Source organism: Schistocerca americana, chromosome 3 (genome assembly GCF_021461395.2).
Source record: "Schistocerca americana isolate TAMUIC-IGC-003095 chromosome 3, iqSchAmer2.1, whole genome shotgun sequence".
In the NCBI taxonomy this organism is placed as follows: Eukaryota; Metazoa; Arthropoda; class Insecta; order Orthoptera; family Acrididae; genus Schistocerca; species Schistocerca americana.
This window is the reverse complement of record NC_060121.1, coordinates 335,319,194-335,334,955: the sequence shown is the minus strand read 5'-3', so window position 1 is coordinate 335,334,955 and position 15,762 is coordinate 335,319,194. Positions and strand designations below refer to the sequence as shown.

Sequence of the window (15,762 nt, the reverse complement as noted above, 5' to 3'; positions counted from 1 at the left end):
GGGTAACGCATTTCGTGCACCAGCCTGTAGCTAATTAAATTATCTAAAAATTCATTATTAGTCTAGTTATTTATTTTACTTACGTTTTTGTTTTTAATTGTTATTTACGTTTTACATTCTTTTTTCTTGTTTTCCTGTTTTTTAGTTTACCATTTCACATACATGTATTTTGTTAATGAAACACAAATATTCATTAGTATGTAGGAAACCTGCAAATAAATACTTAAAACATAACGCTTTAGCACACCACACACATAAAATGAACAAAATTTGTTCACATAATATACACGCCAAAGAACACAACATAAAAAAATTCAACAAGATTTCAAATTGTCACAGATGACCTTCTAAACATCTTGATTTGTATGAAGCATATTTCAGTACACTGGTAAGCCTTTGTGAAGATAATTGATCATTTACTAGTATCTGCAGCTTGATTATATTGTTACTCAAGTGGAGATTGACATCATAATCATTCAACACAACGACATAGGACAATTTTGCACAAAAGTGTTCACTTTTCAAAATAAATTAAAGGTGGTGGGGTGTTTCGCAAAATTTCAAATTGTAAAAAAAGTAGATTATGCAATGTGTATTGCGTTATTTTGCCCCCTCTACACACCTTCCAAGTTTCTTCAAGATCGTTTATTGACACTTGGAAATATTGCCTTGTGAGAGGCAGAGGAAATGCAACCTGACTGAGTCCAGTTTATACGAGCATATCTCGGACGCCCTCTAGTGACAACTGCGTTCACCTTGTATAATTTATTTACAAATTTTAACAAGAAGTCTCATGTATTAATGTCAAATGCTTTAGATGTTTCGCTTATTGCCGGCCGGTGTGGCCGAGCGGTTCTAGGCGCTACAGTCTGGAACCGCGCAACCACTACGGTCGCAGGTTCGAATCCTGCCTCGGGCATGGATGTGGGTGATGTCCTTATATTAGTTAGGTTTAAGTAGTTCTAAGGTCTGGGGGACTGATGACCTCAGAAGTTAAGTCCCATAGTGCTCAGAACCATTTGTTTCGCTTATTAATGACAAATTAATTATGTTATGCGTTTTACACAGTTCTTGGTTATTTTTAATAATGTACAATATCAGTATTTTCTCTCTCCCGTCCCTCCTTTCTCCATCCTCCGCCTATCATTTATGATCCAGGGCCCTACATTTTGCGCAGTGGGTTCGGCAGAATGCTAGACGACATAGAATGTTCTCAAAAGCGTACTTTTCTGCTACTACCTTTGTTATGCAAATCTGACTATGTTCTTCTGTTTGAGGAATCATTATTTTTCATTACTCGTGGTTAACCAGGTACTATTACGTTTGAACTAATGGCAACCTATACTGTCAGAAAAAATGCAGCACCCTCAAGGACAAAGTCATCTTATTGCCAAGTGAAGTGACACGTAGGTCATCACTGTAGGAATACATAATAACAAATTAAGACCAAATCAAACACACATGCCACATTAAATGGCATCCAAACAGCTGCATCATTATACTGTATACTCTCCTCCCTCTCATGTATTCACACATACAAACAATCATAGAGGTGCCAAATGGCATCTTGCACTAAATTGTTCTAAGTATCTTGCACTTTTTCTTCAAGTTTGTTAACAGCTCTGGCTAGCCACGGAGAACGAGCAAGCTCCCTCCTCATCAGGTCACATACATGTTCAAATGACGAGAGATCTGGTGATCTCGCTGGCCAGATCAGTGGCTGTACGCCACAAAGCGCACGTTAGTGGCAGCAGCCATGTGAGGACATGTATTGTCCTGCTGAAGGGTCACGTTGCCTACTGCCTTGGCGCATTGGTAACACCGGTTCCCGTCAGGTCACCGAAGTTAATTGCTGTCGGGCTTGGCTAGAACTTGGATGGGTCACCGTCCAGTCTACTGAGCGCTGTTGGCAAGTGGGGTACACACAGCTCTTGTGAGGGCAATTGAGGAGCTACTTGAGTCAGAAGCAGTGCCACTGTTCACGAAAACTGACAACGGCCGGGAGAGTGGTGTGGTGACCCCACATCCGTATCCGTTGACGCCTAAATGACTTGGCTGACACGGCGGCTGGACCGACTGGTACCGTTTGGCCTTTTTTTTATGGAAATGGCAGTATCGTGAGGTAACAGCCTGTGCAATGTAGGGGACACTGGTTGCTTTACATACAGGAACACCTAATATGACAGCGAGTTGTAACAGACGCCCCCACCCCACCACCCCTCACCCCCTCCCCATCATGAACCCTGAGATGGGACCCATTGCCGTGGACGAATCCACACTGGAATAGGCAGCTCACGAGGTCTCCGTCACAGCGATGCAAGTCTATCGCTTGCATGTAGACAAAACAAATTCGCATCAGTAAAGACAATAGAGTGCCATTACACTCTCCAGTCGACACTTTCACGGCACCAGAGTAGCTGTGCTTGGCGGTGTCGTTGTGCCTGTGGTAGCCTGGCCACTTTCACATGTGCTCTTAATACTGCTGCTAGCGGACCGTTGCCAGTGGTCCCTCACTACACCTCTGGTACAACATGTGCTCATATTTCGTCCCTGGATGATCTTCAGTCAGCCCTGCTGTTTGCACAACGGCCCGATCTTGATTGCTTCTGTACTACGCGGATGTCCAGAACTCGATCTACAGCTCCATAGAACTCTGCTGGAAGCAGTGGCACACCACCAATGCACTGTATCACCATGGGCAGCAATCAATCGGTACATACATCTGGTTTTCCGTTGAGCCACAATGTGTCTCCGAAAATATGTCTGAAACTGTTCAGTGGTAGTATGTACTCATTGGAGGAGCGTGGTTGCACCCTAGAATGAATGACGCAAACACTGTTTACTTCTGAACTCAGCACTGTAACTGCCTGCATAGTCAAAACATAGATCCCACAGACAGGCCTCCTCAGAACCACGTCATCACTGATGCCTGTCACAGATGAATTAATAACACTACAACTGCTCAACATGCACATATTATATTCTGGTGCCAATGAATACAGTCCTAGTCGATCAGCAAAATTAGCCCCAAAAAGAAGGTTGCCTTCAAACAATTAGTGGAATTCTGGAAACAGTTTTAATCACTCAAGTAGCCCTCTGATACGATTAACTGAATTTGTGACGATTTCAAGTGGAACTTCAGCCTTAATGAAAAGAAAACCACAAAAATTTCAGACTTTTTGTGTTTCTTTTTTTCAGATTCGTTTAATCGAAAAAGCCAATGTTGCCAAAATGAAGAGAATTAAATTTTGCTTCGCTAGAGTACCAAAACTTGGCTATTTGATTATTTTTCGATATAGAAGCTACGTCAGAAAACGGCAATTTTTCACACATTTCGGATTACAGTCGTGGCTATAAAACGAGCAACCTATTTTATACATAATTTTATAGCGGAGAAGTTGTACAACTCAGAACTGTGTTATCAAAAAGTGAAGTAAAGGAAGAATAAAACAAGCTGGTATGTAAATTTCGTTCTTATTCAGTTATAAGCAAATCACGTGATTAACGACCAACGTCAGTTGAATGGTTTCTTCCAGTGTTCACTCTTGTTAATTTACTTTTCAGTACACTCAAACTGTACCTACGTAAGTATGCGGGAGACGCAAAAAGCTGTGTTTTACAAGATGTTTGATGTCTTTAAAGACTCAGTTGATTTCGAGAAGCCATAGTTCGATGTAGATGGAGGATTTCTGTTGCATAGAATGGCATGAGCGCAAAAATAACTATTATCTTTCATAATTACAAAGTTAGTCAGCTGAGCGACTCTGCAGTCACCGAAAGAACTGCACCGACTTTCATGTTTATGGAACAACGTCAGTAACCATGGCAAAAGGTTCGTTTCTGTCGAGCGAACAAAATAAACAGCGCTTCATTTGATTACAGATTGTACAACTTCAGGGTGAGCGCTTCAGTATTAAGGGAGCTGTAAAGGACGCCTATATTGTAGTTGTAGCCGCTGCTGCTGACGTTGCTCAGTCGTTTGAGAGGACACCGCCCTTCTGACTGCTCCAGTCCCATTGTCCTCCAACATGTTTCTACTTCACCCTGGTAGATGCAGACGAGGCGACGTAGTCTACAGCCTCCCAAATTTCAAATTGTCTCAAGTATCTAGAGAAAATATTTTACTCCTACATGCCTTCAGTGCGTGATAAATGAGTTCGTCGTTTTTCGACGGAGGTAAACTGAAACTCCTCGAGGTATTGGAGACGAAAAGCCATCTGCAGAAAGCAACAGACATATTCCGAAGTTCCACTGCTACTGCTTCTGACAATGACCAGACTGGACAGAAATTCGTGGCAATCGTGCACTGCGAAGATTACAACATTATTAAAGGCGTTTCACTATCATTTCTTTGAAAAATGTGTGTCAAGAACATCATTCAGTCTCACTTTATTGCCTCCTAAACAAGCAACAGCTCGACGGTATTCCCTGAGAATGTATTTGAGCCCGCAAGATAGGAAAAAAAGGACCCACCAAGTCCTATGCAATGGGTGGAGGGCTTCAAAATTCGGCCTCTTGCCAGTTCCCACTGCTAGGGAAGCAGCACGTGCGGAACTGTCGAGTTCATTTCCTGGGCTTGGAATGGTGTGCCCTGGAGGTTGTTCTTGCAGGAAAAACATCATTAAGTGTGCCACCGCTTGCAAAGTCCAACACTCCACGCATCTTCCAACTGACATCCCTATTACTGACAATGATGTCTGTGCTACAAATAATGAGATTTTGGAAAAAGGAAGAAGAGATCCCACCGAGGATATGAATATAAAAGAAATGATGGTGATGATGTTTGGTTTGCGCTCGGCTCAAGTGCGCGGTCATCAGCGCCCGTACAAAGTCGCAATTCTTACACAGTCCAATCTAGCCACTGACACGAATGATGATGATGAAATGATGAGGACAACACAATCACCCTGTCCCCGGGCAGAGAAAAATCCCAACCCGGTCGGGAATCGAACCCGGGACCCCGTGATCCAGAGGCAGTAACGCTAGCCACTAGACCACGAGCTACGGATGATATGGAAGAAAGGGAAGAATCAGAGTTAGTATTATTTGGACACTCATTCACCAAACAAGTGAAGGAGTAACGCTGTAAAATTAAGAAAAATGAAAAAAAAAACAACTGAAGAAGTGAATTAAAATTTGTGCTATGGCCAGGACTTGAATCCAGGTCTCCTAGCCTCAATGCAGATGTTCTAACATTACACCACCGCAGCATGATTACTAAGAGACCTGTACGGACTACCCTAGTCCAGCACTCTCCCTAACATTAACTTCAGTTCACGCCTTCACCCCATTTTCCCTTTCCTCAATCGTCAGTATTGGCGAGGCTCTCCGTTATTGGCATAGCACCCCAGATTTGTACGTAATGGGAAAATTCCGCCTGTACCTTAAGCATAGGTGATCTATTGATCTGTTGGGATTACATTTTACTTGTGACACTGCTGTTGTGATGTAATGGTTAGCACGTCGGTCTAGTGAGCAGGAATCCTGGGTTTAAATCATGGTTGTGGCACAAATTTTAATTCATTTCTTCTGCTTCTGCACTATATGGTAACGTTGAGTCTTATATGTCTCAAGGAAAATGTAATTACATCAGACTGTACTTAGCTACACACTAATCTTTTACTCTAAGATGCTTTGATTCACTGTATTACTTAAACATAATTACGTTTTTACTTTAACATAATCATATGTAACCCAAATTATTGTCAACTGACTTAACTTTCTCCATTCCCAATAAAACAATGACAACTAACATATTTCTTTTCAATAATACCTCTGTAAACAAATCTTTTGCCCTATCTGTAATGTTAATATATTATATTATGGGCTAATTTTACAGTATTCAGAACTAGTAACTCGATAACTGTATGTTAAGAACTATTTACCAGTGACAAAAATAAAAAAAATAAATAATGAAAAATTCATTGAACAGAAACAGTACAACGAAAAAAACCAGTGCAAAGCTGCAAATTTAATTTTTTTAAGTACTCGATGATTAGTTTCCGTCCGGGACCCATTTTCAAATCATCGTAACATTGTAACAAATAGTATTTTTGAAAACGCAAAAAACCATTTAAAAATGTGCAAACCACATACACAGCGCACACAGAATTTTTTCAGTCGTGTTTGCTAAGTTGCTTGGTTTTGTACCGTAGTATTGTGATAAAACGTGCCCAGGTTTAGTGTCAGGTACCACATTTTTTCCTAAGTTATCAGTGTTACCATAAATTGAGAAATCTTATGTAGTAGCTGGCGGCAACTGTGTTTTCTGTAGTTGTAGTATCACCGTTCATTGTTAGGTTTGCTTTGCTCATCTGCTGCGCAATATGTGACGTATTGTAAGACAAAGAGCCAACCGAAGAAGTGAAGAGTACACTACGAGATCAAAAGTATCCGGACACCCCCAGAAACATACGTTTTGCATAATAGGTGCATTGTGCTGCAATTACTGCCAGGTACTCCATATCAGCAACCTCAGTAGGCATTAGACATATTGAGAGAGCAGAATGGGGCGCTCCGCGGAACTCACGGACTTCGAACGTGGTCAGGTGATTGGGTGTCACTTGTGTCATACGTCTGTACGCGAGATTTCCACACTCCTAAATATCACAAGGTCCACTGTTTCCGATGTGATAGTGATGTGGAAACGTGGAGGGATATGTACAGCACAAAAGCTTACAGGCCGACCTCGTCTGATGACTGACAGAGACCGCCGACATGTGAAGAGGGGCGTAACGTGTGATAGGCAGACATACATCCAGACCATCACACAGGAATTCCAAACTGCATCAGGATCCACTGCAAGTACTATGACAGGTAGGCTGGAGGTGAAAAAACATGGAATTCATCGCCGAGCGGCTGCTCATAAGACACACATCACGTAAATGCAAAACGACGCCTCGCTTGGTGTAAGGAGCGTAAACATTGGCGATTGAGCAGTGGAAAAGCGTTGTGTGGAGTGACGAATCACGGTACACAATGTGGCAATCCGATGGCAGGGTGTGGGTGTGGCGAATTCCTGGTGAACCTCGTCTGCCAGCGTGTGTAGTGCCAACAGTAAAATTCGGAGGCGGTGGTGTTATGGTGTGGTCGTGTTTCTCATGGAGGGAGCTTGCACCCATTGCTGTTTTACGTGGCACTATCAAATGGTTCAAATGGCTCTGAGCACTATGGGACTTAACTTCTAAGGTCATCAGTACCTCTAGAACTTTTGTATTACAAAAATGGCTCTAAGCACTATGGGACTTAACATCTGAGGTCATCGGTCCCCTAGACTTAGAACTACTTAAACCTAACTAACCTAAGGATATCACACACATCCATGTCCGAGGCAGGATTCGAGCCTGCGACCGTAGCGGTCTCGCGGTTCCAGACTGCAGCGCCTAGAACCGCTCGGCCATCATGGCCAGCTGTGGCACTATCACGGCGCAGCCCTATATTGATGTTTTAAGCACATTCTTGCTTCCCATTGTTCAAGAGCAATTAGGGGCGGCGATTGCATCTTCTAGCTCGATCAAGCACCTGTTCATAATGCACGGCGTGTGGCGGAGTGGTTACACGATAATAACATCCCTGTAATGGACTGGCTTGCACAGAGTCCTGACCTGAATCCGTTAGAACACCTTTGGGATGCTTTGGAACGACGAAATCGTGTCAGTCCTCACCTACCGACGTCGATACCTCTCCTCAGTTCAGCACTGCGTGAAGAAGGGGCTGGTGTGCCCCAAGAAACCTTCCAGCACCTGATTGAACATATGCCTGCGAGAGTGGAAGCTGTCATGGATGCTAAGGGTGGGCTAACACCGTATTGAATTCCACCGTTACCGATGGAGGGCGCCACGAACTTGTAAGTCATTTTCAGCCAGGTGTCCGGATACTTTTGATCTCATAGTGTGTTGGAATCCCAACACTTCGTAAATGAGCAGTTGTAATATCTCCTTCACTGTGGCCTATAAGTCACATTTTTCTGCTCCAGCCCGAATTAAGCGATCTAAGTAGCTTGTGTAACAGTAAAGAAAGCAGCGAGAGAAGTGAAACAATGAGTTCGGAAAAAAAAGATTCAAATGGCTCTAAACACTATGGGACTTAACATCTGAGGTCATCAGTCCCTTAGACTTAGAACTACTTAAACTTAACTAATCTAAGGATATCACACACATCCATGCCCGAGGCAGGATTCGAACCTGCGGCTGTAGCAGCTGCGTGGTTCCGGACTGAAGCGCCTAGAACAGCTCGACCATGGCGTCCAGCGATGAGTTCGACAAATATTTGAATTCACACGGGCTTATACCTAAGTATATACTTCCCAGGCTTCTTCTTGTCTTCTTCCACCTTGTAGTACGGTATCTGCTCGCTGAGCGTCCTCACATCGCGCACCCAACCCTTTAACTTCGTGTGCAGCATATCTCTCACGCGTTCCATGTCCTTAATCCATACATGGAGCCGCTCTTCATTCGTGTGATTTCCCTGAAACACACAGAAAATAATTCAGATTATTTGCATGATATTCACAAACAGCAGGTATTCTCAACTTACACTTATAGGTACCGCTATCACGCTATTACATAACTTTACAGTTATTGTCAGTACATGATTACGCTTTAAATAAGGTACAGTTATTACAACACTCACGCAAAGAAAGTGTCTAGCGATGTCTTATCGAACATAAACAATTCTCGGCCTATAACAGCACATAAGAGAGGTGCAGTTTTTTCTCCGAAGTTACAGTACATTCTTTCGGGACGTAATAATGCACGCTGTAGCCGTAATATGTCTGGATTAAATGTTCTAAGGATGTCAAGCACCCAAATGTGTAGTGACCTCACGTGGCTGGGACCCCAAGATGATTTTATTCAATTTTTTATCAATTTTCAAGAAGACAAACGTGAGTTCGTTGGCTATCACGCCAAAATCTTACTCCTTGCCAATGCTGTGAGAAACATGGAAACATGTTGTCACCGTTTACATACGTAATGATGTGCAACAACAGCTTTGTATCAGAAAAATTATCTGTGTTAGTTGAGCACATATTAATTGCTCAAAATGCTTCAAATGGTTCTGAGCGCTATGGGACTTAACATCTGAGGTAATCAGTCCCCTAGACTTAAACCTAACTAACCTACGGACACCACATACACCAATGCCCGAGGCAGAATTCGAACCTACGACCGTAGCACCAGCGCGGGTCCGGACTGAGGGGCCTAGAACCGCTCGGTCATAGCGGCCGTCTATTAGTTGTCAGTTTGACACTTTTGTATCATTTAGTTGCTCGCTTTTACTAAAAATTTTTGTTTTTTGGTCGTCACATGATATGTTATCTATTTCTGAAGGCCCCCCCCATGAACCATGGACCTTGCCGTTGGTGGGGAAGCTTGCGTGCCTCTACGATACAGATAGCCGTATCGTAGGTGCAACCACAACGGAGGGGTATCTGTTGAGACGCCAGACAAACTTGTGGTTCCTGAAGAGGGGCAGCAGCCTTTTCAGTAGTTGCTGGGGCAACAGTCTGGATGATTGACTGACCTGGCCTTTTAACACTAACCAAAACGGCCTTGCTGTTGTGGTGCTGCGAACGGCTGAAAGCAAGGGGAAACTACAGCCGTAATTTGTCCCGAGGGCATGCAGCTTTACTGTATGGTTAAATGATGATGGCGTCCTCTTGGGTAAAATATTCCGGAGGTAAAATAGTCCCCCATTCGGATCTCCGGGCGGGGACTACTCAGGAGGACGTCGTTACCAGGAGAAAGAAAACTGGCATTCTACAGATCGGAGCTTGGAATGTCAGATCCCTTAATCGGGCAGGTAGGTTAGAAAATTTAAAAAGGGAAATGGATCGGTTAAAGTTAGATATAGTGGGAATTAGTGAAGTTCGGTGGCAGGAGAAACAAGACTTCTGGTTAGGTGAATACAGGGTTATAAGTACCAAATCAAATAGGGGTAATGCAGGAGTAGGTTTAATAATTGATAAAAAAATAGGAGTGCGGGTAAGCTACTACAAACAGCATAGTGAACGTATTATAGCGGCCAAGATAGACACGAAGCCCATGCCTACTACATTAGTACAAGTTTATATGCCAACGAGCTCTGCAGATGACGAAGAAATTGAAGTAATGTATGATGAGATAAAAGAAATTATTCAGGTAGTGAAGGGAGACGAAAATTTAATAGTCATGGGTGTCTGGAATTCGGTAGTAGGAGAAGGGAGAGAAGGAAACGTAGCAGGTGAATAAGGATTGCGGCTAAGAAATGAAAGAGGAAGCCGCCTGGTAGAATTTTGCACACAGCACAACTTAATCATAGCTAACACTTGGTTCAAGAATCAAAAAAGAAGGTTGTATACATGGAAGAAGCCTGGAGATACTGATAGATTGCAGATAGATTATATAATGGTAAGACAGATTTAGGAACCAGGTTTTAAATTGCAAGACATTTACAGGGGCATATGTCGACTCTGACCACAATCTATTGGTTATGAACTGTAGATTAAAACTGAAGAAATTGCAAAAAGGTGGACCTGGATAAACTGACTAAACCAGAGGTTGTACAGAGTTTCAGGGAGAGCATAAGGGAACAATTTACAGGAATAGGGGAAAGAAATACAGTAGAAGACGAATGGGTAGCTCTGAGGGATGAAGTAGTGAAGGCAGCAGAGGATCAAGTAGGTAAAAAGACGAGGGCTAGTATAAATCCTTGGGTAACAGAAGAAATATTGAATTTAATTGATGAAAGGAGAAAATATAAAAATTCAGTAAATGAAGCAGGCAAAAAGGAATACAAACGTCTCAAAAATGAGATCGACAGGAAGTGCAAAATGGCTAAGCAGGCATGGCTGGAGGACAAATGTAAGGATGTAGAGGCTTATCTCACTAGGGGTAAGATAGATACAGCCTACAGGAAAATTAAAGAGACCTTTGGAGAAAAGAGAGCCACTCGTATGAATATCAAGAGCTCAGATGGAAACCCAGTTCTAAGCAAAGAGGGGAAAGCAGAAAGGTGGAAGGAGTATATAAAGGGTCTATACAAGGGAGATATACTTGAGGACAATATTATGGAAATGGAAGAGGATGTAGATGAAGATGAAATGTGAGATACGATACTGCATGAAGAGTTTGACAGAGCACTGAAAGACCTGAGTCGAAACAGGGCCACGGGAGTAGACAACATTCCATTAGAACTACTGATGGCCTTGGGAGAGCCAGTCCTGACAAACCTCTATCATCTGATGAGCAAGATGAACGAGACAGGCGAAATACCCTCAGACTTCATCAGTTTAATAAGTCACAGCTGCAAAATACTAACGCGAATTATTTACAGACGAATGGAAAAACTGGTAGAAGCCGACCTCGGGGAAGATCAGTTTGGATTCCGTAGAAATGTTGGAACACGTGAGGCAATACTGACCTTACGACTTATCTTAGAAGGAAGATTAAGGAAAGGCAAACCTACGTTTCTAGCATTTGTTGACTTAGAGAAAGCTTTAGACAAAGTTGACTGGAATACTCTCTAAAGGTGGCAGGGGAAAAATACAGGGAGCGAAAGGCTATTTACAATTTGTACAGAAACCAGATGGCAGTTATAAGAGTCGATGGACATGAAAGGGAAGCAGTGGTTGGGAAGGGAGTGAGACAGTGTTGTAGCCTCTCCGCGATGTTATTCAGTCTGTATATTGAGCAAGCAGTAAAGGAAATAAAAGAAAAATTTGGAGTAGGTATTAAAATCCATGGAGAAGAAATAAAAACTTTGAGGTTCGCCGATGACATTGTAATTCTGTCAGAGACAGCAAAGGACTTGGAAGAGCAGCTGAACGGAATGGACAGTATCTTGAAAGGAGGATATAAGATGAACATCAACAAAAGCAAAACGAGGATAATGGAATGTAGTCGAATTAAGTCGGGTGATGCTGAGGGAATTAGATTAGGAAATGAGACACTTAAAGTAGTAAAGGAGTTTTGCTATTTGGAGAGCAAAATAACTGATGATGGTCGAAGTAGAGAGGATATAAAATGTAAACTGGCAATGGCAAGGAAAGCGTTTCTGAAGAAGAGAAATTTGTTAACATCGAGTGTAGATTTTAGTGTCAGGAAGTCGTTTCTGAAAGTATTTGTATGGAGTGTAGCCATGCACGGAAGTGAGACATGGACAATAAACAGTTTGGACAAGAAGAGAATAGAAGCGTTTGAAATGTGGTGCTACAGAAGAATGTTGAAGATTAGGTGGGTAGATCACGTAACTAATGAGGAGGTATTGAATAGGATTGGGGAGAAGAGAAGTTTGTGGCACAACTTGACTAGAAGAAGGGATCGGTTGATAGGTCTTATCCTGAGACATCAAGGGATCGCAAATTTAGCATTGGAGGGCAGTGTGGAGGGTAAAAGTCGTAGAGGGAGACCAAGAGATGAATACACTAAGCAGATTCAGAAGGATGTAGGTTGCAGAAGGTACTGGGAGATGAAGGAGCTTGCACAGGATAGATTAGCATAGAGAGCTGCATCAAACCAGTCTCAGGACTGAAGACCACAACAACAACATCAACAATTTCTGAAGGTGTCTCGAATGGTGTCGATTAGAAGGTATGTACTTTACTGTGTCCCGAGCGCTACGGTGAGGGCTGTATGCGTCGCAAGACGCTAAAACGTTGTAGCTATATTCATTAATCGTGGAGTATACTGAAAAAAATAATAGTTCCACTTTTTGTCATCAGGTGAAAATATGACGCTGTAAGCAATCAGAATATGATATGGTGCAGAAAATTGTAAGGAACGATCGAACAGATTATTACTGTGGTTCTGGCCATGTTTAGCAGGATATGGCCATAAATTACAGCATGCGTTCAGCATGGTCACCAAACTCAGGAACATGCTATATCCGTAACACGGCATGGTTGACAACTGCCCGCAGCATATTCGCTCTAATCAGAACGATATGTCGTCGTGTCATGCCTTTCAGCTCGGGAGGCATCCGGATAGATCGCTGATAAACACGATCTTTCAGAAATCCCCACAACCAGAAGTGACATGGACCTAGGTCGGGAGATTTGGAAGGCCACATATCTTGAAACTACCTAGAGATAGTGAGGTCGTTACCGAAGACATCTTGAAGCAAATCTTTCACCTGACGAACTACATGTGGTGTCGCCCTATCTTACATGAAAATATTGAAGCAGACGCAGTCGTGTTCTCGCAAAGCTGGAATCACGTGATCTACAAGGAGATTCTTATAACTTGCAGATGTCACTGTTCTCCTAACAGGCCCACGAGTTGTCACAACCTCTAAAAAAAAAAAAAAAAAAAAAAAGCCGGACCGAATGTAGGAGCTTGTTAAACCACACCACATAGTTACATTACTCGAGTTCTTGGACAGCATTTCGAGGAGTAGAAACTCATGTGGGACAGTTCTGCGAATTTACGGCAGCATGCAGAGTAGAATGTGCCTCCGTCGAAAGAATATTCTCCGGCCATCTGTCATCCATTTCTATGTGCGCCAAAAAACGAGGGGCACAGTCACGACGTTATAACCTATCGGGAATCCGATATATCATTATTTAAAAAACACCATCGCCGTTTCTCGATGCACAGAAAAGAAGTATCGATACATCGTTATATCAACGGACAAAATATCGAGGTATCGGCCTATAAAAATATCGGCTGCACATCGAAAATATACTGCTGGTTTTGGAGGTGTATATTTAAGTACTGATTTATTATTAGATATTGTGTACATCAAAAAGCTATCAGCCTGCTTATCACCTTTAGAGCAAGAATTGAAAGAAAAACGATGCACGTTTAGCCTTGGCGATAACCACTTTGCTAAGAACGTTACCTGCATATGAGTGACATAATAAAAGGTGTCCGATGGGACTATCGTTCGGTTTCGTCCCATATCGGATTTGTCCGGTACACTTCATGTGAACTTCCCTGTTTTTTCATTTCTGCAAACACCAGCGACCTAGCGCCGAGTGCCGATTACGTCATTATTTCCCCTCACTACTCTCCACCTGCCGCAAAGACCAGTCTCGTCATTTAGATTTTTGTTCATAAATTTTATCAACTGTTTTTGAAGAATGTTGATGTGAAGAAGTAGCGCACTACTTGCGTTAAAGTTGCTCTATTTTTTAATCCAAGTGGTATACTACTTCTTCACATCGGAAATCTTGTTATCCCATTGACACCCCTGGCTGTCCAGCCATTTCTGCCTCATGTGTATAATTTAAGCAGCCTGTAATCTGGAACAGAGGTAAAATCTGTACCGGAAATTTTAGATCTAGATTACAACATAAAAAAAAATCAAGTGAGCATGTGAGAAAGGTTTGGTATGTCAGTTTTGATGCTTAATGTTGCTGTAGTGTATCTTTTTTGGGTTGTAGTAGGTGCAAAAGAGCCGTCTACGAATAACAATTACCACTTGCTGGCGTTCTTATACTAGTGAGATGGTGTTTCTGATGTGTGATGCGCTTTGCACATGTGTTGTATGTGTTTCCCCGCGTGTGTATGTGCTTTCGGTGTTCAAAGTATCTCATTCTAAAATTTATGTTTGCCTTTCACATTTATGCTGAATAACCGCCATTTCACGTTAACTGACATTATGTTTCTACTGCTGAATTTGTTTGAAGTTTTGCCGAGTGTCTGTAAATTTGCTTTTCACTGTCACCACGAATCATCTCAGGTATGTGATAGAAAGTTTCTCTCTTCATCTCAAATTTTTCTAAATCTTGTCTAGTTCCTCCGATAACCGCGGACACGGTGAACGGTACTTTCCAAGCTCTTCTCGAGAGAGATACAGGTTAGAATGGAGTCCAGCCTCCTGGGTACCACCATAAACTGACGAAGAAGGTCGGACGCACTGTGTCCAAGCTGTCGTACGATGTTATCGGGCGAACTCTGCTGGCGACGCCCGGCCATCGTTGTCGACGCCGCTGAACGAGAAGCGCAGTCACATGGAAGCGGCAGAGGGTCACACGGCCACTTGGTGCCAGATCTGCGCCATATGTAGCACTCCCAAGCGTCCACTGTGCTCTACTGCGCCCCGTGATCTTTGAACTGAATATACGAGTTAATAATGGTTCAGAAGGCTCTAAGCACTATGGGACTTAGCATCTGAGGTCATCAGTCCCCTAGATTTAGAACTACTTACACCTAACCAACCTAACAACATCACACAGTTCCATGCCCGAGGCAGGATTCGAAACTGCGACCGTAGCAGCAGCGCGGTTCCGGACTGCAGCGCCTAGAACCGCTCGGCCACAGCGGCCGGCCGTGTTAATAAAATACTCTGAAGTCTCTAGTGATGTAAATTGGATTCAGATAATCTTTCAGTAGATATTCATCAATGGACGTCATAATAAACTAATCGATATTTCTATCGTATTCGCACCGTTTATGTCAAATGAGCGGAAGTCTTCAAAGAACTATTGGAAATTATAACTCTCAAATTCTTCTATCGTGTTACACTGACAGGAGCTAACCTGGCACCTATAGGATGGGAGATTTGCGGGTTTAAATCGGTAGGTGTGAACAAAGAATCTTGAATCACTGTACTGAGGGTACTTTCCGAGTACAGCTCGTGAGACGGCCTCGACGATAACGTTTTGCTTCTAATGCTTACAAATAGCCGATTCAGTGAATACACAGGTAGGAGTGAGCGGCTACACGGCTGTTATAACTTACTGATCACCCGTGTTGAAAGAACGGAAAAATGGAGAGATATTTCTGCCTAACAAGAATTACTGGAAAATCGCTGAAAGCCACCCAAGCAGCCGGCAGCAAA

At 42.8% G+C, this 15,762-nt stretch overlaps 1 protein-coding gene across 1 annotated transcript in view; it reads right to left on the bottom strand.

Annotated features, from left to right (window-relative positions):
- The window catches only part of LOC124606069, a 114,525-nt gene that overhangs the window by 32,144 nt on the left and 66,619 nt on the right, over window positions 1-15,762 (bottom strand). The window contains exon 4 of the mRNA XM_047138032.1: window positions 8,291-8,466. Coding sequence (XP_046993988.1) covers window positions 8,291-8,466 — 176 coding nt within the window. The remainder of the gene's footprint in view (window positions 1-8,290; window positions 8,467-15,762) is intronic.